The sequence below is a fragment of the Suricata suricatta genome, chromosome 11 (genome assembly GCF_006229205.1).
Source record: "Suricata suricatta isolate VVHF042 chromosome 11, meerkat_22Aug2017_6uvM2_HiC, whole genome shotgun sequence".
Lineage (NCBI taxonomy): Eukaryota > Metazoa > Chordata > Mammalia > Carnivora > Herpestidae > Suricata > Suricata suricatta.
Genome location: NC_043710.1, coordinates 1,583,700 through 1,605,667, shown reverse-complemented (window position 1 = coordinate 1,605,667; position 21,968 = coordinate 1,583,700). Strand labels below are relative to the sequence as shown.

Genomic DNA, 21,968 nt, shown 5'->3' with positions numbered 1-21,968 from the left:
AGGGCTTCTTCACGGACGAGGACACACGTCTGATGAAGAAGTTCGCCCTCTACGTGGGAGACCACTGGAACAAGTGTGACATGGTGGCCATCTTCCTGTTCATTGTCGGCGTCACCTGCAGGTCTGCGGGGCCCCGAGCTCAGGATGCGGGCCGGTGGGCAGGGCCGCCTGCGGGACGGAGGCGTGGAAGGCCTGAGCCCCCGGCCTGCCCTCGCACCCACGCTGTGTGTCCTGGGGGGCGGCCCTCCCCTCTCCGGGCGCCAGCAGCCCCCCCCCCCCGTCTGTCCCCCCAGGGTGCTGCCCTCAGCGTTCGAGGCGGGCCGCACCGTCCTCGCCGTCGACTTCATGGTGTTCACGCTGCGCCTCATCCACATCTTCGCCGTCCACAAGCAGCTGGGCCCCAAGATCATCATCGTGGAGCGGATGGTGAGCCCCAGTCCCGCCTGGCCCTGGGTGGGGGGGAGCTGGTGAAATAGAGCCCCCACCCCCGCCAGGCGACCGCTGACTCTCCCGTCTTCCCCAGATGAAGGACGTCTTCTTCTTCCTCTTCTTCCTGAGCGTGTGGCTCGTGGCCTACGGCGTGACCACGCAGGCCCTGCTGCACCCCCACGACGGCCGCCCGGAGTGGCTTTTCCGCCGCGTGCTCTACCGGCCCTACCTGCAGATCTTCGGGCAGATCCCGCTGGACGAGATCGACGGTCAGCAGGCAGCCGGGGGCGGGGGACCCCCACTTCGGGGTGCGGTCAAATGGGGCCCAGGGGTCCAGTTCACAGAGGCTCCTTTCAGAAGACACGGGGCCCTCGAGAGGAGCTGGCTGAGATGGGGGTCCTGCCAACCGGCCCCGGCACGGGGCGGGGCCCAGCCCAGGGGCAGCCCCAGTGAGACTGTTGGTCACAGAGACCAGAGACTGCGGGCTCGAGGCTGGAAACCGAGGCACGAGGAGGCTGCAAGGCAGGCAGGGGCTGGCCTCTGCTGGGGGCCAGGAAGCCAGCCCCGCATCGGGATGGTCTGTGCCAGGGCAGACGCTGCGGGCGCAGGGCCGGGGCCATGCCCGGCCACGCCAGGCCAGCCCCTCTGCGGGGCTGAGGGCTGGCTAGGTTCCAAGGCTTTCCCGGGGCCGTGGGGACAGTGCTTCAGAGCCTGGGCGCCGGGGAGAGAGGAGCGTCGGAGTCGGGCCTGAGCAGACGCCAGGCCAGGGCAGGGACTGGGAGACGCCCACCCCAGCTCACAGTGGGGTCCCGGCCCAAAGACCGACTCGGGGGCCATTCGGAGAGGGCCTCCCCCCAGAGAGGGAGCCGCGGCCCTGCCAGCCCGACACATGTGCATAGTGGGGACACAGGTACACGCGTGTAGACAGAGACCGAGGCCCCCAGGGTGACCTGGACTCCTGGACTCAGGAGGGGTGGCCACAGAAGCGCAGTCCAAGGCGCACGGCCTGCGTGCTCCCCCACTGCCATCTGCTCCTTCCCTCCCGGGGAGGGGCCGGACTGGATCCCCAGACGCCCCAGGGTGCAGTGCTCAGCCAGCTCCCAGACCCGGCCCTCACCCCACTGCTGGTGTGGCCCAGAGATGCTGTGTCCACGGTGACTGCAGCCATCAGTGCCAAGGGCGGCCTGGTCAGATGAGCTCTGCGGGTGACGCAGACTTGCCCTCAGCCCGCTGCCCTGTGACAGGCCTCAGTGTTACAAAGGCCCTGAGAAGGCCTGCAGGGGACGCGGTCACCCCTTGCCTCGGGCAGCTTTCTCCAAACCAGCTTTGAGCACAGCCTTTGGTGGCAGAGGCAGGGAAATCACACAACCACCAGCAAAGATGGGGTCCCCTGTGCCCCATGTCCCAGATGGCTCCGCCCTCAGCAAGTATGGCCCTGGCCATGACCACAGTCAGGTGGCGGTGGAGGGCGGACCGGTGCCCACAGGCTGAACACCCATCTGGTTGGACAGGGCCGGGGTGTCCTACGTCGGGAACTTCCAGTGCCCAAGCAGACAGGGGCTCCATCCCCGGGGGGGCCTCGGCCCGAGGAGGAGCTCCCCAGATCCGAGGGTGCCGGCCGCCCCGCCCCACCACGCCACTCCCGTTTCAGAAGCCCGTGTGAACTGCTCCCTGCACCCCCTGCTGCAAGAGGGCTCGGCCACCTGCCCTAACCTCTACGCCAACTGGCTGGTCATCCTCCTGCTGGTCACCTTCCTGCTGGTCACCAATGTGCTCCTCATGAACCTGCTCATCGCCATGTTCAGGTGCCCCGTCTGCCCAGCTGGCCCGGGAGCTGCAGGGGTCTCTCTGCCCCCGGGAGGAACTGGGGTCCCCCAAACACTGGCTCCCTTTCAGCCGGGCCCAGACTGCAGGCAGAGGGAGAGCAGGGCCCCAAGGAGGGGAAGGGTCAGGGGGATGGCTGTCCGCACCACCTCCCCCCCAGGAACCGGAAGTCAGGGCTAGTCCAGGAAAGCAGGGGGGAGGGAGAAGACCCCACTCGAGTGAGCTCCGGTCCAGACCCTCCCGCAGAGAGGAGTGTGGTCTGAGTGGGTCACAGAAGGGGGAGCCCCCACGGCCCCGGGATCGGCGCCCTGCCAGCCCCCCGCCGCCCCCCAGCTACACCTTCCAGGTGGTGCAGGGCAATGCAGACACGTTCTGGAAGTTCCAGCGCTACCACCTCATCGTGGAGTACCACGAGCGCCCGGCCCTGGCCCCGCCCTTCATCCTCCTCAGCCACCTGAGCCTGGTGCTCAAGAGACTCTTCCGGAAGGGGGCTGAGCAGAGGCGGGCTCGCCTGGGTGAGGCCACAGCGCTGGACACAGCCTGGCTGCCCCGCACTGTGGGGGGGAGGGGGACGGGCGCTGTGCTGGGTGGGCAGGCGAGGAGAGGCTGGGCCCCTCCCCAACCGTCAGAGCAGCTGGCACAGGGCTGAGGCTGGAGTTCTCTGCAGAGGGCCGGCCCTCCCCACCTCCCACCCTGGGCCGGCTGCAGAGACGGACGGGGCCCACAGCACTTGCCCCAGGCTCCCCTGGCCCCGAGCCCCACCTGGCTGAGGCCAAGCCTGTGGCTGCCCCCACCTTCCCAGAGAGAGACTTGCCAGAGCCCCTGGACCAGGAGATGGTCACCTGGGAGACAGTTCAGAAGGAGAACTACCTGGGCAAGCTGGACAGACAGAGGAAGGACAGCAAGGAGGAGGTGCTGCGGAAAACCGCCCACAGGTGCGCGGGGCCCCAGGGACCCCCGGCCTGGAGGCGAGCGGCCGGTCCCCTGCAGCGCCTCCCAAGGGCCAGACCCAAGTGGGGGGCTGGTGGCTGCAAGACATGCCCCCCAGCACCCCTGGGGCCATCACTGGTAGGGCCTTCTGCTGGTCACAGGCCTGAGCTGGGCAGACAGGCTGGCAGGGGCAGCAGCCGGGCCTGGCCCGCTTCGGGGGGACAGGAGGGCCAGTCCAGGGGATGTCCTCGCTTCAGGGTCTCCGGAGTGCCACTCCCTCCAACCCTCTGCGTCCCCCCCAAAATGCTCCATCCCAGCTGTCCAGGTCCCCAACTCTTGCTGGAAGGCCGTCCTCAGCCCCCATGGAGCTCCCAGGGCGGGTCAGAAGGGCTCTCTGAACCCGGATCTGGAGATGAGGGAAGAGGGCACGCCACCTCACCCCACCCAGAGGCCTCAGGGAACCCAAGCCTCCTGGAAGGGCCTGGGTTACAGGGGACGGGGTGGAGGGGAGTGGCCAGGATTCGGAGCGCCCCATACCCACCAGCTTCTGCTGTAGGGTGGACCTCGTGGCCCAGTACCTCGGGGGGCTGAGAGAGCAAGAAAAGCGCATCAAGCACTTGGAGTCCCAGGTAGGCAGGGAGACCTCGTGGCCTTCTGCTGGCAGGGGGTTCTTGCCCGCAGCTCTGCACCCAGGGCAGGGGGCGGCCCTCAGAGACCCAGCACCTGCACGTGCACCCCCACAGGCAACCTCAGCGACAGTGTGCCCTCCCGGGAATGGGTCCTGCACTCAAGACCCCTCGAGCCCCTTCCCTCAGGGACAGTCAGCAGATGGGCGGGTCAGGGGGCAGCAGGGCCTGGGGCTGCCCCAGATGCCTCTCTCCTGCAGGTCACCTACTGCACCGTGCTCCTGTCCTCCATGGCCCGGGGCAGCCCCCACCCGAGTAAGTGGGGGACGGCAGAGAGCGTGGAGGGGCCCATGCTGACGTGGGGCCGGGCGGAGGGCTGTGCTGTGTCACCTGACTTCTCTGGGCCTCTGCTGCCTCCCTGTCCTGGGAGGGGACAGGCCCGGGTCTCTGATGGCCCTTGGCTGGCCACAGTCTTCAGGGTGGGGCAGGGGCCCTCTGCCGAAGCCCACCGACCCAGCCAGGTGGGACGGCTTGGCCAGGCCGACTCAGGAGGCTGTCCGGCAGCAGCGCTCCTGAACCGCTCCCCTGGCCCTCTCGACCCAGAGCCACCGTGTCCCCACTCCTCTGAACGAGCTACTGCCCCCTTCCCTGGGCCCGCCCACTGGACACCCAGCAGCTGAGGGGGCTTCCTTCCTCACCAGACTCCCAGAACACCGAAGACGGACACCAGCAGGCGTCTGCTGACTGCAGGGATGGTGTGGGCAGCAGGGAGCACCCAGAGGCTGGCCGGCGGCTCTCAGACACCTAAGCCATTAGGACTGTTGGCGCATGGGGCCCACCCCTCCCAGAGCCCCAGGCCTGGCCCTCTGGCCCAGATCAGGATGGGCCGGCGGGGACACGGCCCTTGGCTGGCCGTCCTGGGCCCTGAAGATACACTGAACATCTCCCCGGCTTCTGCGGAGCCCTCAGTGGGCTGTGGCTCTAGTGGCCTTTGTCAAAAGGAACGGCTCCCTGCCCTGCCTGGTGCCTTCCCAGGACCCCTCTCCCCCTGAAAGCATGGTGGGCCCCCTCCCAGACTGAGCTGACAGCACTGTGCCCACAGCACCTCCTGTCTGGTGGGCACGTCTCAGGGCCCATGCGTGTCTCCTGCCCACCCCGTGTTACCCGCCAAGATGACTTTGTTCGAAACCTTAGTGGCTACTTCTGCCCGTTAGGACCTGGTGTTTACTACGCGTGTCGGCTCCCACCCTGCACGCCCCCAACTGCTCCCATGGCACGGAGGGTGTCCCATGGTACATGGGGCGCTCCCATGGCGCGGGGGGCGGGGGCTCCCATGGCGCGGTGAGGGCCAGGCTGTGTAGCCTGGGCAACGGCCCCGGGACACTGCCCCCACCGCTGCTTTACACACCCGCCCCGAGCCAGGGAGTGTGGGTTCGCCTGCCCTGCGGGACTGGGGTCCAGGCTCCTGTGCGCCCCTAGCCAGGGTGACTGGCTAGCCAGGTTGGTCCCCACTTCCTCTGGGGGCCTGGGGCTGGGACAGGCCCTGGCCCTCAGCCACTCAGCAGGCTGGCCAGTCTCCAGTGAGTGGCGCGCCGGGCACAGGGAAGACCCGCTTGTCCCAGTCTGCCTCCCCTGCCACCTTCAGGGGGCAGATGTGCTGGTGCCGAACCCAGGCGTTTACAAACCCTCCGCGTCCCCTCGGCTCCCGTGTGGGGACAGGGAGCTTGCACACGCTGCACGGCAGGGGAGGCCCCAAGGTGGAGGGTCTATACAGAGACACAGAGCCTGAGGAGCACCCAAGCCTTTATTGGTGCCCCGTGGGCACACGGTGGGCCAGGGCTTTTGCCACCCACAGGGAAGCTGCTGCGTCAGACACCACTCCGGAGCCCCCGCCCAGGGTGCTGGTCCCTCCTACTGGCAGCCTGCAGGCCCTTTCCACAGGGGTGGGGACCCGAGCCCCCTTCACCCCAAGGAGGGGCAGAGACCTGGCCGCCCTCCCCGGCCAGCTGGAGACGTCTCAGCCCTCAGCATCTGGGGCCTCAGGTCTGCTGTTCTTGTTCCGGAAATGGTCTCTGCTCCGCTTCCTGCTGCAATGGAAGCCAACGGTCTCCGCCCCGGGCGGCCCTGCTTCGGACCCGGCGCTGGCCATCCCCGGAAGGTCCCGGGGGGCGCTGCTGCACTCCTCGGCCTCCGGGCTCCCAGGCCCGGCCAGGTGGGCCAGCTCCACCGGCCCCTCGCCCCCTGCCGCTCCCGGGCCCCCAGGGGCAGCCCCGCCTGGCTCTCCAGCCGTCCTCAAGGCCCTCTTCCTCTCAGGCCTGGCTTCGCCGGCTCGGGCCGGTTTGGTGAAGACCACTCTTCCCTCCCCGCAGCTGGAGGGGTCCTGGTTGAAAGAGGGCCTGTAGTTGCCGGGGGCAGCCCGGCTCTTGGAGCCGAGGAAGGCCAATGCGGCGGCCCGGTTGCTCTGCTCGCTGGCCTCGGCCACGTTTTCCAGGCTGTACTTGGTCCAGCGCTCAGGGTGGGCCACATAGTCAGGGACGGGGGGCAGCTTCGGGGGGGAAGGGCTCTGGCCGCCTCTGCCTGGGCCCTCCGCTGGGGGCTGGCTCGAGGGCGCCGGCGGCCCGGCGAAGCCCCCACCGTCACCCGGCAGAAGCTGCTCCAGAAAGTCAAAGATGTTGCGGCTGCGCCAGGAGAAGGTGGAGCTGGTGCCCCTCAGGTGGAAGGGCTGCGCCGAGGCCGAGGGGCGGCCCCTGGGGGACGAGGCGGGCTCGCCGCGGTCTGAGTCTCCCCGGGCCTCGCTGGGCGGCCCCCCTGGGGACACAGCGTCCATCATGGCACTGCCAGGCCAGCTGAAGTCAGAGTCTGAGTCGCTGAGGGACACGGTGTCAGAAGGCAGGGCGTCATACTCTGTCCCTTGCTCGGCCTCCAGGGGCTGTCCTGCCCCGGCCTCGGCCATGTGTCCCAAGGCACCCACACCTAGACCAAAACAGCCCAAGAAGTTCGTTTCTGATGATCGAGTGCGTTCAGAGCCGGTCTGTCCTGTAGGCCCACTGCCCCTGGGCAGGCGGCAGGGTCAGCTTTGAGAACTGTGTCCTTCAAAGGAAGGGACCGAGGACCGCCGCCCCTGAAGGCCCTCCTCTCACCTGCCTGTCAGGGACGCCTGGGCAGACAACGGGGCACTGAGAGGCCCTGTGGTGGCACAGGCGTGGTGGCCTCCGTCCCGGCTCCGTTCAGCTGCTCGACTGTAGTGGGCTGGGGGGAGGGAGAGCCAACCATCAGACCAGACAGCAAAGGGGCAGCGGCGGCGCCACGACCCCAAGGGGCCGTCCTGGGTTTATGGAGCCCTGACAGGCCGCGGGGGAGCTGGTCCTTGGCACCTAAGCCTGGGGTGGGCTTGAACATGGGGACAACACAAGCCTCTGCCTCACAGCACCGCTCTCACCAAGCAGGCTCACTTGCTAACTGCTGGGCACGGCCCAGGGCACAGTCAGTCCTCAAAGATTGGGCTCCCCCCCTCCCCCCGCCCAGGGCAAGGGGGTTCGCTCCTGATGGCTGGGAGACACGCCCTGGGGGCCCCACAGGGGTCTGCAGCCAGGTCCTTGGCATCTGAGGGTCAAGCTCTCAGGGAGCGGGGTGTCAATAATCCCCCCCTGTTATTTCAGGGCAGAGGAAGCCGGTGGCAACCTCCAGGGCCACTTCCCTGGAGCCCTCCACAGCCCCACCTTTCCCAGCAGGGACTCTCGCTCCGTGGCCAAGCGTGGCCCGGCGGGCACCCAGCAGTTTGCGCTGCCAGACTCAGAGGACGGCCCGGCCTCACCCACCCATCCCCCGACTCCTCCCCACCAAGCCTCCCCGGCCTAGGGTAACCCGCTGTCGTGCACCCACGAAAGACCAGGCGGATGGACCCCGAGTGGCCGCGAGGGTCCCGTACCAGATCAGCCACAGATGAGCCCTCCACCGCTCTGGGGCGCGACTCCCAAAGCGAAGGAACGAGTCCGGGAGGGACAGGGAGGGCGGAGCACACGCCACCCCCGTGTTACAGGGCAGGCAGGGCCGGCCAGGGAGAGATCGCCTGCCAGGCACACGCTGTGTTGCAGGGAAAGCTCCCGCTTCCCAAAGTCGCTCTCCTGTCGCCCGCAAGGCCGGGGACTCCACCGCGACCAAGAGAAGTAGCCCGACCAGGGGGACACTCTGGGGGGAGGCGGGGACAGGGCCCCACGGTACGGAACCCGGGACTTCCCAGCGGACTTCGTGAGCTCAGCGGAGGCAGAGCTGAGTGCGGGCTGAGGGTCGGGGGCCTCCGAGGGCCAGGATCTGGGCGGGCCAGGTCCCTGGGCGCGGGACCAGGGCTTCCTTGCCGCCGAGCCCTCTCCCCTCGGAAGCAAACCCTTGGCTTTCTCCGCTCTGTGCGTCCAGCGGGCTCCCCGTGTCGAGGGCCTTGGGCGGACCGGGTCCGGGCCTCACGTGGCCCGCGGTCCCAGGGCCCAAGTCGTGTGGGACGGGAGACACGGAGCACATTGGGGTCTCCGGGGTTGAGCCAGGAGGCTGTGGACGACGGCCCTCCAGAGAACCGACCAACTGTCAGCGCCACCCGCCCTCACCTCAAACCTACCGGCTCACGGCGACCTAGTGGTCTCCATCTTGAGCTGCGCTCGGCTCTCTGGGAAACCGAGTCCTCCGCCGGCCCAGCGCCGCGGCATCCGTACCTAAAGAACTACATCTCCCACAAGGCACTGGGCCGCTACTCCAGAGGCCTGTTGGGCCGCTACTCCAGAGGCCTGTCGGGCTGCGTAGTCTCTGCGCATGCGCCCTTGCTTTTCCCCGTCACCGCCCCTCCCCGGAAACGGCGGTGCTCCTTCGCGCAGAGCCGGAATTGGTTAAGGAAAGGAGGGAGGAAGAGGAGGCAGCACTGCGACTCCCAGAATGCTCGAGGGCCAAAGGCCCGCGCCACGTTCCCGGGGCCCCAGCGCCACCTGCCGGAAGCCGCGAGAACAGAGGGCGCCTCAGGCCGGAAGCGCGTTGTAGCGCACGGCCCTGTAGCCGGTCGGGTAGTTCCGGTCCGGCGGGAAGGCCGCGGCCGCGCCCCTCATGGGTCTGGGGAGCAGGGCGGGCCGAGCGCTGGTCTCAACCCCCCGGCGGGCACGGGAGTGGCAGCCTGGCCTCGCCTGCCTACGGCGATGGCCTGACTGACCACATCCGCCTGCTACCCTGCGAGCTCTCCACGGGCCCTGCCCCTCTTGGGCCACTGTCGGGGGTCGCCCAGAAACCCAAGGACTCCTGGTCCCCCGGCCCACCCCCCGAAGCCCCCCACCGCATCAGTGCCGGGCGAGAATGCCACAGGGGCCGTGCTGCTCAGGGGCGTCCTTGGGCCACCCTCTTCTCCCAGCGATCCTCCCAAGGCCGAGGAGTGTGACCGGAGGGGGCCGACCCACTGAGACCCCGCGGCCCCCCAAAGGAGGCAGCTCCGAGCCCTCACTATGAATCCCAGCCAGACCCTTGTGGCCTCAAGGGGTCAGTTTAGCACACACCAGACCCAGACCGGTGCCTGCACTCCGCTCATGGTGACATCACCCAGCATCGCAGGGTGGTGAATGGGGGGAAGCAGCCTGACCCAGGTGGCCTCAGTCCACCCGGCGGGGTCGGGCTGGTTCCCGCATTTCCTCACACAGTGGCTGAGATGCAGCCAGCTGGCCCAAGATGGGGCTGAGGCTCAGAGCTGCCCTGTCTCCCCAGGGAACGCTTACAAGCACCCAGATGGGCCAGGAACAGACCCTTAGACGAAGGTCCACCACAGAGCTATCCCCCAGCAGGAGGGGCAGTCTGGCGGCCCCCTTCCCAGGCACATCCTGTACCCTGTTATCTGGCTGCCCTGCTCCAGATGCTTGCTGGGTGGTGGTGCACAGGAGTAGGTGGGGGAGCGAGGCTGGGTGGATGCTGTTGAAGGTGGCACAGGGCCCACACCAAAGGGGTCCCTGCCGTGGGAGTGCTCTCCAGGGGTGCCACCCACCAGCAGGCTGGCAGCACACCTGGGCCCAGCGGCGCGCAGATCTGAGCCAGATCTGAGCCTCTGGCGCCAGGGGCCTCTGCCCTGCAGCCACGCCCTCAGTCTCAGATGCTGCAGGCACAGGAAGGGGCCAGACGGTTTGTTAGCATGCCCGGTTTTTCCTTCTTTATTGAATGACTTTCAAGATGTAATTACAGTTGAAGGTGGCGAGTTAGAAAGGAAAGGTGCGCTGAAGGCATACGGCTGCTCGGAGACCCGGCTCTAGACAAGTGGCAGGAGAGGGGGGAGGGTTACAAAAGGCATGAGCCGTGCAGCCCATGGGGGCAGGTGGGGGGGCCACGGGGCCCCCAGGAGAGGCCTGGCTGCGAGGGCAGAGCCCCTGAGCAGCCGCAGAAGCAGAGAGGCCTTGCCTTGCAGCCCCCAAGGCCCAGCTCACACGCCGTCTGTAGGTGACTTCAGCCCCAAAAGGGAACGGGGAACTTCAGGACAGAAACAAAACTCGAGAAGTAAAAAGGCTAGTAAGTGTAGCAGAGTACTACTGGAGAAGTTCTGTACACGGGCGGCGGCGGCCCCTCGGCGGGGAGGGGCTCTCAGGGACGTCCGGTTGCTCTCGGGCCCCCGCAGGGTTCCCGCCAGCCCTCCCTGCAGCAGGAGCGGCAGGAGCCACTCAGTACACGGAGTTGTTCCGGATGCCACAGCACAGGACCATGCTCAGGATCATCTCGAAGATCTGCGGGGAGGGGAGGGCGAAACCGTCAGCACCCGGAGACCCGGGGGGCGCCCTGGGCAGATGCCCGGCCCGCGCACTCACCATGATCACAGCAACCACAATGGCCGCGATGCCGATGAGATACAACTTTCCCGAGAAGAGGTCATCGATTTTCTGGTGGCAGTCCTCCTGCAGGGGGACAGACGGTCAGGGGCACAGGCAGCACGAGGCCGTTGCAGAAAGAGCCGGGAGGGGCTCCTCGGAAGAGGTGTCACTGCGGCCGGGTCTCTGCCAGGTTAGCTCACATCCGTCTTATTGATTTATTTTTAAGTTTTTAAATGTTTAGTTTTTGAGGGAGAAAGAAAGAGTGGGAACAGGCAAAGGCAGAGAGAGGCAGACACAGATTCTGAAGCAGGCTCTAGGCTCTGAGCTGTCAGCACAGAGCCCGATTCGGGGCTTCAAACCCACGAACTGTGAGATCATGACCTGAGCTGAAGTCGGATGCTTCACAGACGGAGCCGCCCAGGCGCCCCCATCACATCCATTTTAAAATGGATGTGGAAATGGCAGGTGCTGTGTGTGCTGCCTTCCGATCAGGTGGCTAAGCACCACAAGGAGGGTACTGACCTGGGAGGTCAGCATGCCTTCCACACCCACCCCCTGGGGCAGAGACCTCCCTCCCCCCCCCCCCCCCGGGGCTGTCAGCAAAGCCTCAGCCTCAGCCCAGCCCCCAGCAGACCACCCAACTGGGCACTACATCACCCAGCTTAGCTGTTGGCCGCATCCCTGCCAGTGCGTCGGAGCGCCCAAGCCCTGCCCCGGAGCGGTGGCGGCCAAGCCCGGGAGCAAGCCGGGAGGCCCGGGTGCCGGCGTGTACCTTGAAGAGGTTGCTGATGACGGTGCTGCCCGAGGGACACAAGTTGTTCTTCAGCATGGACGTGGTCAGTGCAGACAGCGTGCTGGAGCCGCAGCAGTTGAGCTGCCGAGAGTGAGGGCACCTGTGTTCAGCACCGGGCCCTCGTGGAGAGGGGACCGGCCGGGAGATGGCCAAGGTCATCCCCTAGGCTACTGAAGCCCTGGCCTGGCCCAGGGTGGGGGGCGTGGATGCTCCCAGGGGCCCCTCTCCTTCCCTTCCTCCCGCTCAGCTGTGCTGCGCAGGGAGCCCCGCAGCCCGGCCCAAGGCCCGTCTGGTTCACACCGGGGGTCCGGGGATCCGCAGGTCCCAGAGAGCCCCCTCCAGGGGCACTTCACGGCCCTCAAGGGGCAGGCTGCCAGGTCCCCTGGGGCCCTCCCGCTGCCGAGGTCTGTGCTGGGGCCACACGCAACCCCAGCTGGGCCTCACCCGGCCCCCCGGCCCTTCCCCGAACCCCCAGCCCCCAAGCCCCCTCCGCACCGTCTCGTGGAAGGTCTTCACCACAGCCTTGGCATTATTGGCCTCGTCGTCCACCACGGCCTGCTGCAAAGCCTGGTCGTAGAACTGCTTCACGTCCTTGGCGATCTGGGGGAGGGGTGTGTGGGGGGTGAGGTCACACCCGCAGCAGGGACCACCTTGCAAGCATTCACTGGCTCTACTGGGAAGACACCGCCTCCAGGACAGACCTGGACGCCCCCCACCCCCACCCCCGGGGCTGGGAGACGGAGAACTGCCCTCTACTTGGCCCCCGAGCCGCCTCCTCCAGAAGGCCCTCCGTGGCCTTTCATCAGGCAGGCCCCAGGGGGAGCCCCTGCAATCCAAGGGCAGGCCCACCCGCTGAGCAGCAGGGTGCTGCCCCCCATCCAGGTGGACGGGCCCCACCTCGAGGGCCCCAGCTCACCTGGTCTTTGTTGACAAAACCCCAGATGCCAGCAGCTACTTCGCAGGCAAAGAGGATGACCAGGCAGGTGAAGAACTGGGAACGGAGCGCAGGACCCAGAGGAGGGCAGAGAGACGGGTCAGAGTGGCCGGGGTGCACCGTCCACACACGACAGGCACCCAAGTGATGCACAGGCGTGTGGGTGTTCAGTGGCACCCGGCCGCGTCCCGACCAGGGAGGTGCCTTGTGGAGTCGAGAAGCACGTGCCAACCCTGACCCATCCCCACGGGGTGGGCTCTGCGTGACAGGTGGCGGGAGGGGCTCAGAGGGCTGGGGCTTCGGACTGGCATAGCCCCGGGAGGGTCCGGGCCTGCAGTGGCCCCTGCGCACTGGGCTTCTCCCCCGTCCCACGGGAAGGGGGTGATTGTGCTACGGTGCCCACTGCCTGTGTCTCCGGGGTTGAGCTGGCCTCAGCTTTCCAACTGAGGCTGGCCAGGGGCTGGGGCCTCGCCCCCTCTTGTTCTGTGGCTTTTCTTTAAAAACAACGAAGGGCGCTTGGGGGGCTCAGTCGGTGAAGCGTCCGGCTTCGCCTCAGGTCATGATCTCGAGGTACGTGGGTTCGAGCCCCGCATTGGGCTCTTTGCTGACAGCTTGGAGCCTGGAGCTGCTTCGGATTCTGTGTCTCCCTCTCTCTCTACCCCTCCCTCGCTCACACTGTCTCTCTCTCTTTCAAAAATAAATAAACATTGAAAAAAAACTTTTTTAAACAAAGAAGAAAAGCAGCCGTGGAACTGTGAGCCAGGAACCAGGCGGGCTGGGCTCCAGGACCGAACGGGGACACGGGAGGGCGTGGTCCCCAGGCCGCCGTGAGAGCCCGCCTCCAAGGGGGCGAGCACGGGCTGCTGCCTCCCGCAGATCGGTGCTCCCCCACCACACCCAGGACCTTACCGTCCCCAGCAGGCACTGGGACTCCTGGATGGCCCCGTAGCAACCCAGGAACCCGACGAACATCATCACGGCCCCCACGGCGATGAGGATGTAGATGCCTTTGGGGGGAGCAACAGTCACCTGGTGCACCACGTCCCGCAGGCCGCCGCCTCCCGAGAGCCTGCCACCCCGGACCTCCCCAGCCGTGCGGGGGCAGTCCCTGCCCAGGGCTCGGGCCCCCTGCCGGGCAGACAGAGGACTCCCGGTGCCCTGGGAAGGAGCAGAGAGGGCCCTGCAGCCCAGCCAGCCACAGGCCCCCTCGTCCACAACCTGGGAGCCAGGCCATCGCTCAGCGCACAGACAGCGCTGCCGTCCGATCTGTGCCCGCAGGAGGGTCCCCTGGAGGGGAGGCCCTCGTGCCACCTGCACCTGCTCAGGTTCCTCCTAAGCTCCTGGGACTCGGGGGTGGGGGGCAGAGGGCCCTGAGGGGTGGGGAGAGGAGGCAGCTGCAGGCGCCCTACTGTCCGCTGCTCCTGGGCAGAGGTCAGACCCCGCAGCTACGTGTGGCTCCTTGGGCAGAAGGAATGGGCTAGGCTGAGCCTCTGAGCCTGCTGGACGAGTGGCCGGGCGACCGGGCGGCCCACCAAACATGGCAGGAGGGGCCATCACAGAGTTGGGGATGTGTCTGGCCCGGCCATGCTGCCCTTCTGGGTGTCTGTGACCCACCCAGACAGGGGCCTGAGCCCCTCGGGAAAGAGCCTCCTCATGGGCCTGGCCTGGGCCTGTCCCCCCGCCACCACAGCCACACTGGGCAGCCCAGGCCCCGTCTCCAGGGCCAAGACCCCCAGCACTCCACTGTCTGGCCAGCTGGGGGGAGAAGGAGCCTGGGGACCAGGACCGACCGCTGGGCTCAGAAAAGGCCCAGGGCCTCCTCCTGGTCAAAGCTCCCAGGCGGTACTCGGCCAACATGGCAGACGAGAAGCCTCCAGGGGGCTCCCTGCTCGGGGTCTCCCTTCTCTCAGGCCCTGATACCCCCATCCTTAAGGCCACATGGGACCCCTGAGTTCCCATCCTGGGTCACTACATGAGGTCCAGTGAACGGCGGGAGGTGTTTGACCCGCGGCCTGTCCAGGACCCCCCCCACCTCCTCTGGAGCCCATGGGCCCGGTTCTGGCGTGAGGTCGGCGCCCCACGGCACTGCCCAGTGTGCTGAACCCTTCCCACCGAGGTCCCAGCCTGCAGCCAGTGGGCGCAGGGTGGGGGTGGTGGGGTGGTGACAGCAGGTGACCTGGGAAGCCATCCCCCTCCTGAAGGAAGCCTCAGGGCGCTCCTGCGCCCCCGCCCTGCATCTGGCCCAGCTGACCTCCCCCCTTGCCAGCACCGCACAAAGAGTCCTTGTCAGGGCCCACATCTGCTCCCCCGCCTCCCTGGCAGGCCTGGCCCACGCCAGGGCCAGTGGGAGGCTCCAGAAGGCTGGTCCTTGATGGGCAGGGACGGGCAGCCACGGAGTGGGGGGAGGTGGGGCGGGAGCATCGCAAGAGCCCAGGAACCCCCAGTGCCAGGTGCACCAAGCTGGAGGCGTCTCTGCCAGCCAGGGTCAGGCCTGCTGTGGCGCCCCCATGAGGAGCGGGCTGGTGGGACAAGGCCCACTTCACCCCCTCCGAGCTGCTCCCGTGGGACCGCCTCCCCACCGGAGTCTAGGCACAGCCCTGCAGCCGCCACCTCCTGGCAGGCGCCAGAGCAGGAGGCCAGGAGCTGCAGCAGAACCCCCTGCTTCCCGACCCCTCCCCTGCCCTGGCCTGGTTTGCCAAGCTGGGCCAGATGCAGGGCGGGGGCGCAGGAGCGCCCTGAGGCTTCCTTCAGGAGGGGGATGGCTTCCCAGGTCACCTGCTGTCACCACCCCACCACCCCCACCCCGCGCCCACTGGCTGCAGGCTGGGACCTCGGAGGGAAGGGCGAGAGGCCTTCGAGGAGCCGTGCCGTGCGGCAGAGAAAACGCTCTTGCGGGTCTGGAGGATACTTCCTTGCCCTTGGACTCGGGGACCAAGCCGACTGCTGTGCTTCTGAGGGTGCCTGGACCACGTGTGGCAGACCCTGGGTCACGGTCCTCACGTGCACTCTGGAGCAGGTGGGCAGAGGCGCCCTGTCCCCTGAGACTCAGACCTGGGAGGGGCTGCAGGCACAGGGGAGGCCTAGGAATCTGGAGATGGAGCGTCCGGACCCCCACCCCTGGGGACAGCCGGCCCCGGGAAACCACAGCCAGAGTCACAGGCTCCTATCTCCAGGGAGCAAAGGGGCCACCGTCCTTGCTTCTCGACCCGACCTCTCAACCCAGCAGCTCAGAGAGGATCATGGGCCGGGAAGGGACACGCATCCCCTTTGTCGCCCCAGGGGGCCCCGGGCCATCCCTGCTCCAGCAACCAAGCATGTACCCCATGCACGTGTGAGGGACCCAGACCCTTTCCAGCTGCACACAGGACACCAGACCAGCGGGGTGGCCGCTGCCCCCAACATGGAGCCCCTAAGGCCCCCCACACACACTTCCTGCCCGGCTGCTCGGGCCGGGCCAGGCCGTTCCTTTAATGGACAGAAACATCTCCACGCAGACTTCCAGAGCCGCACAAGGGCCAGGCCCTGCCTCCCACTGGCTGGGGACCAACCGAGGAGTGCAACTCTGCAGGGCAGGGTGGGGCGGGAGTGGGGCTTATCCCTCAGGGACAGACACCCCAAGGGGGCACAGCTGGTGCCCGGATGAAGGCGTGCAGCCTAATAAGGCAGCAAGGTGTGGCTGGGGAGCAGCCTGGGTCACACTGGCCCGGCCCTGCCCTGGGGCCTGGGGTCCTCCTCCCCCTCCTCTGGGCTCCAGCTGCCATTCCTTGGCCCAGGCATCCGGTCCCACCCCTTCCCAGGGAGCCTCCCCAAAAACACCCCTGGAGACACAGCTCCCCGCCCCCACCCAGCCGCCTCCAGCCCTGATTCAGCCCCCGGGGGCCATCTAGCAGAGTCCCAACAACCCACACACCCCTTGAAATTCCAGCTTTCCCCAGAGCCTGGCTCTGGCCCCAAGCTTCCAGGGGTTGGACCACCTCTGGAACCGGAACCGAGGTCCTGAGGGCCCCCAGGCTGAGGTGACCCCACCCACTTTCCGTCTCCAGCTCTCTCTCAGGCCCAAAAAAACCCTTCCTGGCTGGCCCCCTTCTGCCTAGCAGCCCAGTACTCCACAAGCCCCACTAAGCTGGCCTCCTCCTGGAAGCCCGTCCTGACTGTCTGTCTGTCTGTCGGGAGCAGTCATGGTCAGAGGCCCAGCTGGGTCCTTCCTGCCCCCCCAGCCTAGAGCCAGCCCCAGACCCGGCCTGCGTGCACTCACCTACGTAGAAGGTGTTGGGCGCAGGTCTGTCTCCGAGCTCCAGATAGAGCAGGTTGGTGGTCTGCGGGTCGTGGCGGAGCCACAGGGCCACACCCAGGATCACGCCTCCAGCCAACTAGGGAGAGAACGGGGACAGGGGACAGAGCAGTACAGGGGTGAGTGTGAACCGTACCACGATGGGTGTCCAGGGGGCGGACCCCCACCGCCGCCGGCCAGCGATCCGATGGCTGGTGTCCACGGCCACTGCCGGGGTCTGGGCTGCCTGTCGCCTCCGCACATCTGCTGCGCTGACCTGGTATCTGAGATGCCCCAGGAAGGCCTGGGTACCAGCCACCATGTCCCCGACATCACACTGGACACGCTCAAGTCAAAAAAGTGTTTATTTTTTATCTGAAGCTCAAACCTAACTGGATGCCCTGTATTCTTATTTGCTAAATCTGGCCAGAGTCCACACCAGACCGGAGCACCCCAGGGACCGCTGGGCCCTCCTTCAAGGGGGTGGTGGCTCCAACAGCCCTTGGCTTATCTGGAGACCCCAGGTCTTTGCTGTCAAGAGAAAGAGAGGGGTGGGTCTGATGCCACCAGGGTCCTGGTGGGACCGATGGAGGGATGACAGAGAAGTGAGCGGCTGAGGCCGGTGGCATCCAGGAAGCCACAGGGCTAAGGGGCCGGGCCGCGTGTGGGAGAAATCCTGGCCTCTGCCGGCCTGGGAAGGGAAGCTGCTGGAGGAGGAGGAAGGAAGCACACGTGCTCTCAGATCGGCCAGTGGGGGGAGGGGGAGGGAGGGGGTTCTGCTCAGAGCCTGGCATGAGGACAGGGGCTCCCCGCCCAGGGAGGTCCTGGACGCCGACTCACCATCCTGCGAGCAGAGGGCCATCCGTGGAGGGTGGGGCGGGCCCCCCAAAGATGAGCCTGGACTGTGTCGGCCCAGCCTCCACACGAGCAGCCAACCAACCCCGGGCCAGTGGCCGGGCTGCCTCAGCCTCCTCCCTGGGCCATCCCAGCCCCGGGTGCCCCACCGAAGGGGCACGGGCTCCCAGAGCTACACGTGTCGGCTCCAGGCGGGAGGCCTGGCCACGCAGCGGCCAGCGTCCGGCTCTCCCTCTTCCCACCGTCCATGCGCCGGCAGCCGGGCCTTCCCACGGCGCACGGACACTGACCCTCATACACAGACCCAGAGCTACATGTCCTACGGGGAAGAGAAACTGAAAATCAGACCCCAAGGAAACCCCCTGGCCAGCCCAGCATCAGCCCCGGGGCCCTGGCCTCAGAGGTGGCTGGGGCAAACGTGCTCGGTGGAGGGTATGACCGGGCGCCCCGGCACTGGGCGCCACCCCCCGGGAAGCCCCGGCAGCTCCCGGGCCCTTCCACACTTGGCTAAGGGAAGGCCGGTGGGGCTGGTGCCCATCTGCGGTGTGAGGCTGCCCGGCATGTCGCTCGGAGCACCCTGCCTGCTGCCCGCTAGCCTGGGGTTTGGTTTCTCAGCCCACTTGTGGGCTGAGGCCCAGCTCTGGTCGGGGAGGGGCAGACCGAGGCGCCAACCTCTTCCCCCTCCGCCAGCAAGTGTGGGGAGCACCAGCGGCCTCCCGCACACCTGCTTGCACTCGGCCACTGCGCAGCCCTCAGAGGACAGGGCCCCGGGCTCCAGCATCCTGTGCCTCTCTGTGGCACCTGTCATAGCCTCCAGGGGGCCAGGGGGCCCATGGGACGGCCGGGGGAGGGGGGCAGGGCAGGCGCCCCAGAGTCCTCAGCTCCTCCCGAGGTGCCTGCCATCTGCGGCTCCACGGGAGGCGGGGTCGAGGCTGAGGGTTGCCGTGGTAACTGACTTGAAACCGGCACTTGTTCTGTTCTGAAACTGTGGTCCGGGGCCGGCTTTGCGAGGGGTTCCAGGGCGGAGGGGGAGGGGCGGGGAAGCCCGTGCCCTGGGCCTCCCTCCCTCTGTAGTCACAGAGGTCTGGCCACAAGCCACAGCTTGGCCTCCCGGTCCCCATCAGGGCAGGGGGGCGGGGTGTGGAGCGCAGTGTCGGCCCAGGGGCCGGGAGACACGCCTGTCTTGGGGTGCACGGTCCTCACAGGAACGCTGGGCTCACCCCCCAGATGCTGCTGGCTCAGCTGCCCCGTGGCCCCCAGGCCCACGGAAGCGGGTCCTACCTGCAGGAGGGCCTGGTGCTGAGGTCTCCCCTCCCTGCCAGGACCCGCTCCCTCCAGGCCCTGCACAGACGTTCCCGCTGGGGCCAGGTGGACTCTGGCGAGGACCAGCGAGGACCATCCCCTGCTCCCAGATGCGGAGGCCCGGGCAGTGGGGGGGGGGGCCGATGCTCACCGCAGGTCCCCTCGCCCGGACTGGGGGATGGGGGGAAGGGCTGGCTCCTGCTTCCCCCCCCCCCCCCCCCCCCGTCCACGCACTGGCGGGAAAAAAGGAGCTCTCTACCCAGCCCAGCTCGCACCCACCACGTGGCCGGCCCTGCCGCCCCAGGTGTCCACCTGGGGACGTGAACCACAGCGTCCCCACCACGACGTGGGCTCCACTGTTCCCAGCCCCAGACCTCCCCTTCGGCTGGCGAGCTGGCAGCCTGCACAGAAGCAAACTGGTCCGGCCGCACAGCAGAGCCACCGGCAGCAGGAAGTGAGCCCCTGGCACAACGGCCCGCAGGCTGGAGCTCCGTGCCCAACGACAGACAGAGGCCAGACCAAATGGAGAGCAGCCCTCTCTAAATAAAGTGTAAGAGATGCAAATCATGTGCAGTGACAGAAAACAGGCCACCCTGGGGTGGGGGAGGGGCCACAAGGCCCTGGGGCGCCGCTGGGGCTGAGGGATGTGTGGTGACAGCCCCGAGGGGTCCGCACTGAGGTGTGTGCCTCCCTCACTGGCAGCGTGCTCGTCCAGCCCCCCACTGCCCGTCAGTCCCTGGCCACGGGACTTCTAAGGCTTTGGGGGTGGAGGCGGGTAAATGCTGCTTCTGGGTCCCACCGGCTCGCCTGGCCCCGGTGGTCCTCAGCCAGCGCGGGCTGCCAAGTCCTGCCCACAGAACCGGGGTCCTGGGGGGGAGGGACGGGACACCCGTGGAGCCCAGCGCCCCGCACAAACCAGCAGGGGTGGCGGCGGGGAGCGGGGCCCAGAGAAGGCACCCACCGCAGGCTTCCCTCCGCAAGCGGCCTCCGCACCCTCACTCGGGAGGCGAGGACGCGAAGGTGAAGCGAAGGCATGACGCCGCTGCACACAGACGGCTCAGCAGAGCGCTGGCCGCCGTCGCCCGGGAAGGGGTGTCAGCCTGCACCCCTCCCACCCACCAGGGCCCTGGGCACCCGGTCACAGGGCCCGCTCACCTGCCAGGAGCACCGCCGCCCCGCCCCTGCCCCCCGACAGACTCCTGCCCTGTACCCCAGGCCCCTGCTCCCGCCCCCCTCCCTGCCCCCTGCCCCCCCACCTACCCCCATCCCTGCCTCCACCCCCGGCCCCCGACAGGCCCTGCGGGCGGGCCAGGGCACAGTGCTCAGGAAGGAGGCAGCCAGGCTGGTCACAGGGGCGGGTCCCACAGTGGAGACAGCATGGCCGCTGCAGGATCCTATGAAAGGTTTTGTTTCTGTTTCTTTCTTCTTCCCTTCTGAGAATTAATAAATATCAGCCTCAGCTGAGACAGGAGGGGACAGCCAAGGGCGCTGGGATCCTGCCCGGCCTGTGGCCGTTTCCAAGAAGCAGCTGAAAGGGAGCAAGAGGGAGCGGGTGCTGCCCGGGCAGGCCTGGGGCCGCCGCTCCCTGGCCCCGTCCTGCCCGCACGTCACCCACACCCCCCAGGCGGTGCCGGCCTTGCCTGGGGCCCCGGGTGGCAGCTCCACCGAGAGGGAGGAGGCCACCAGGCTCCCCGCCAGCTCTGCTCCCCGACCCGCCGCCTCCAGGGGGGCACAAGCTCATGGGAAAAGGGATAGGGAAGCCCCCACTTGGGGTGGACAGGCACCCATCTGGAGACCCCTCAGAGGGAAGCGAAGGCCAGAGATGCCACAGGGCCACCAGGTTAGGTCAGAGGAAGAGGCCACAGCGAGACACTTCTAGGGACGCCGGGGGCTCAGCCCGTGGGGCGTCTGACTCCTGATTTCGGCTCAGGTCAGGCTGTCTGTGCAGGTCATGCCCTTCTTGGGGCTTGTGCTGAGCGTGGAGCCTGCTGGGCGTCTCTGTCCCTTTCCCTCTGTCCCTCCCCCCCTCAAAATAAATAGACTTAAAAAAACAGACACTTTTAGCCTGGGTACACAGGGTCCGCAGGGGAAGGGGGGCGTTCCTGGTGCCACCCGGCGGGCTGGGTGTGGGCCCTGGGCTCCTGCAGGCCGGCCCTCCTTCTCCACCCACCATGAGGGGACAGGGCCAGAGTCCTCCTGGACCCCCCTCAGGCCTTCCTGGGGGGTGGGCAGCCCCTCCCACAGCCCTGTCCTGGCCTCTGGGAGCCCCTCAAGGCAGGAAGAAGTGCGGGCCAGGGGCAGAGACCCTGGCCGAGGCTGGAAGCCACCTGGCCCAGCATCCACGCATGGGTGGAAGGGAGCCGTTCAGCTGACACTTCCCAGCCCGCCCTGCCACCTCTAGGGCCTCGGGCGGAGAGCCATGTCAGGGCCGGCCCCCGACCCCACTGCCCAATCCCCGGGGAGTGAAAGCAGGAAGCGGCCTGCCCCCTGCCCCACACCTGCCCGCTGCAGGGAGGGCATGTGGGCACAGCCATCCCGGTGACCATCCGCAGAGGTGGGCTGGGCTTCCTCTGGGGAGGGAGGCGGGTGGTGGGCGGGCTCGGGCAGGGGCCACAGAGAAGTCAGGAAGTCCTGGTCCCTGCCCCAGGGGAGCCCCAGCAGGCTGGGAGGCCTGACAACGCTGGACCCTGGGGGAGGGCGCCTTGTGCGAGCTGGGCCTCTCTCCTCAGCTCGGGGACTGAGTGAAAGACTGTCCATCTGAAGGGGGGGTGGCCTAGCCCCTGGGTGAGGGAGCTGCTCGGGCCTCTGGCCAAGCAGAGCCGCAGGCACGGGAGAAGCTGAGCTCCCCGTGAGCTCTGGGTAGGACCACAGTCGATGGCTCCAAACCCACTGCCTCTCGGAGGCCCCCACCCAAGACCAAGGGCACTGAGCTCTGGGGGCCTGGAGACCCAGAGGGGCCGGCAGTCCCCACTCCTGCTCCCCCGGACGCACCGGGCACCTCTCGGCCTGAGTGTCCACGTCCGCGGTCAGGACTGGCTGTCAGCGGCAGCACCGAGCCGAGGTCGACCCACACCCCGTCGGCGGCGCCGGTAAGGCAGGTTACACGGAGCTGGCAGACGTCTCCCGAGGGCGAGGGATGACCCCGGCCAACCTGGGAGTGGGACAGCTGTCACACAGGGCTCCTGTGTGA

At 67.6% G+C, this 21,968-nt stretch overlaps 3 protein-coding genes across 4 annotated transcripts in view; 1 reads left to right on the top strand and 2 right to left on the bottom strand.

The window, feature by feature from the left end:
- LOC115306711 (transient receptor potential cation channel subfamily M member 5-like) overlaps positions 1-5,022 on the top strand; it is an 11,079-nt gene extending 6,057 nt beyond the window's left edge. The window contains exons 8-16 of the mRNA XM_029957248.1: positions 3-121; positions 294-426; positions 524-698; positions 2,081-2,234; positions 2,587-2,768; positions 3,056-3,188; positions 3,740-3,812; positions 4,070-4,124; positions 4,511-5,022. Of these exons, the coding sequence (XP_029813108.1) occupies positions 3-121; positions 294-426; positions 524-698; positions 2,081-2,234; positions 2,587-2,768; positions 3,056-3,188; positions 3,740-3,812; positions 4,070-4,124; positions 4,511-4,617 (1,131 nt within the window). The 3' untranslated portion in view covers positions 4,618-5,022. The remainder of the gene's footprint in view (positions 1-2; positions 122-293; positions 427-523; positions 699-2,080; positions 2,235-2,586; positions 2,769-3,055; positions 3,189-3,739; positions 3,813-4,069; positions 4,125-4,510) is intronic.
- A 572-nt stretch (positions 5,023-5,594) lies between these two features.
- On the bottom strand, positions 5,595-8,536 carry TSSC4 (tumor suppressing subtransferable candidate 4). 2 transcript variants are annotated; one of them, XM_029956728.1, is made up of 2 exons: positions 8,419-8,536; positions 5,595-7,058 (listed from the first exon to the last, which is right to left on the bottom strand). In XM_029956728.1, the coding sequence occupies exon 2, from the start codon at positions 6,760-6,762 to the stop codon at positions 5,827-5,829; it is 936 nt and encodes a 311-aa protein (XP_029812588.1). In that variant the 5' UTR covers positions 6,763-7,058; positions 8,419-8,536; the 3' UTR covers positions 5,595-5,826. The 2 variants fall into 2 exon arrangements, with proteins under 2 accessions (XP_029812588.1, XP_029812589.1); XM_029956729.1 differs by lacking the exon at positions 8,419-8,536 and adding an exon at positions 7,738-8,410.
- A 1,412-nt stretch (positions 8,537-9,948) lies between these two features.
- On the bottom strand, positions 9,949-16,748 carry CD81 (CD81 molecule). The gene is made up of 7 exons (XM_029957438.1): positions 16,607-16,748; positions 13,261-13,358; positions 12,334-12,408; positions 11,913-12,017; positions 11,397-11,498; positions 10,622-10,708; positions 9,949-10,540 (listed from the first exon to the last, which is right to left on the bottom strand). Exons 2-7 carry the CDS (start codon positions 13,324-13,326, stop codon positions 10,478-10,480), a joined length of 498 nt encoding a protein of 165 aa, XP_029813298.1. The 5' UTR covers positions 13,327-13,358; positions 16,607-16,748; the 3' UTR covers positions 9,949-10,477.
- Positions 16,749-21,968: the final 5,220 nt, after the last annotated feature.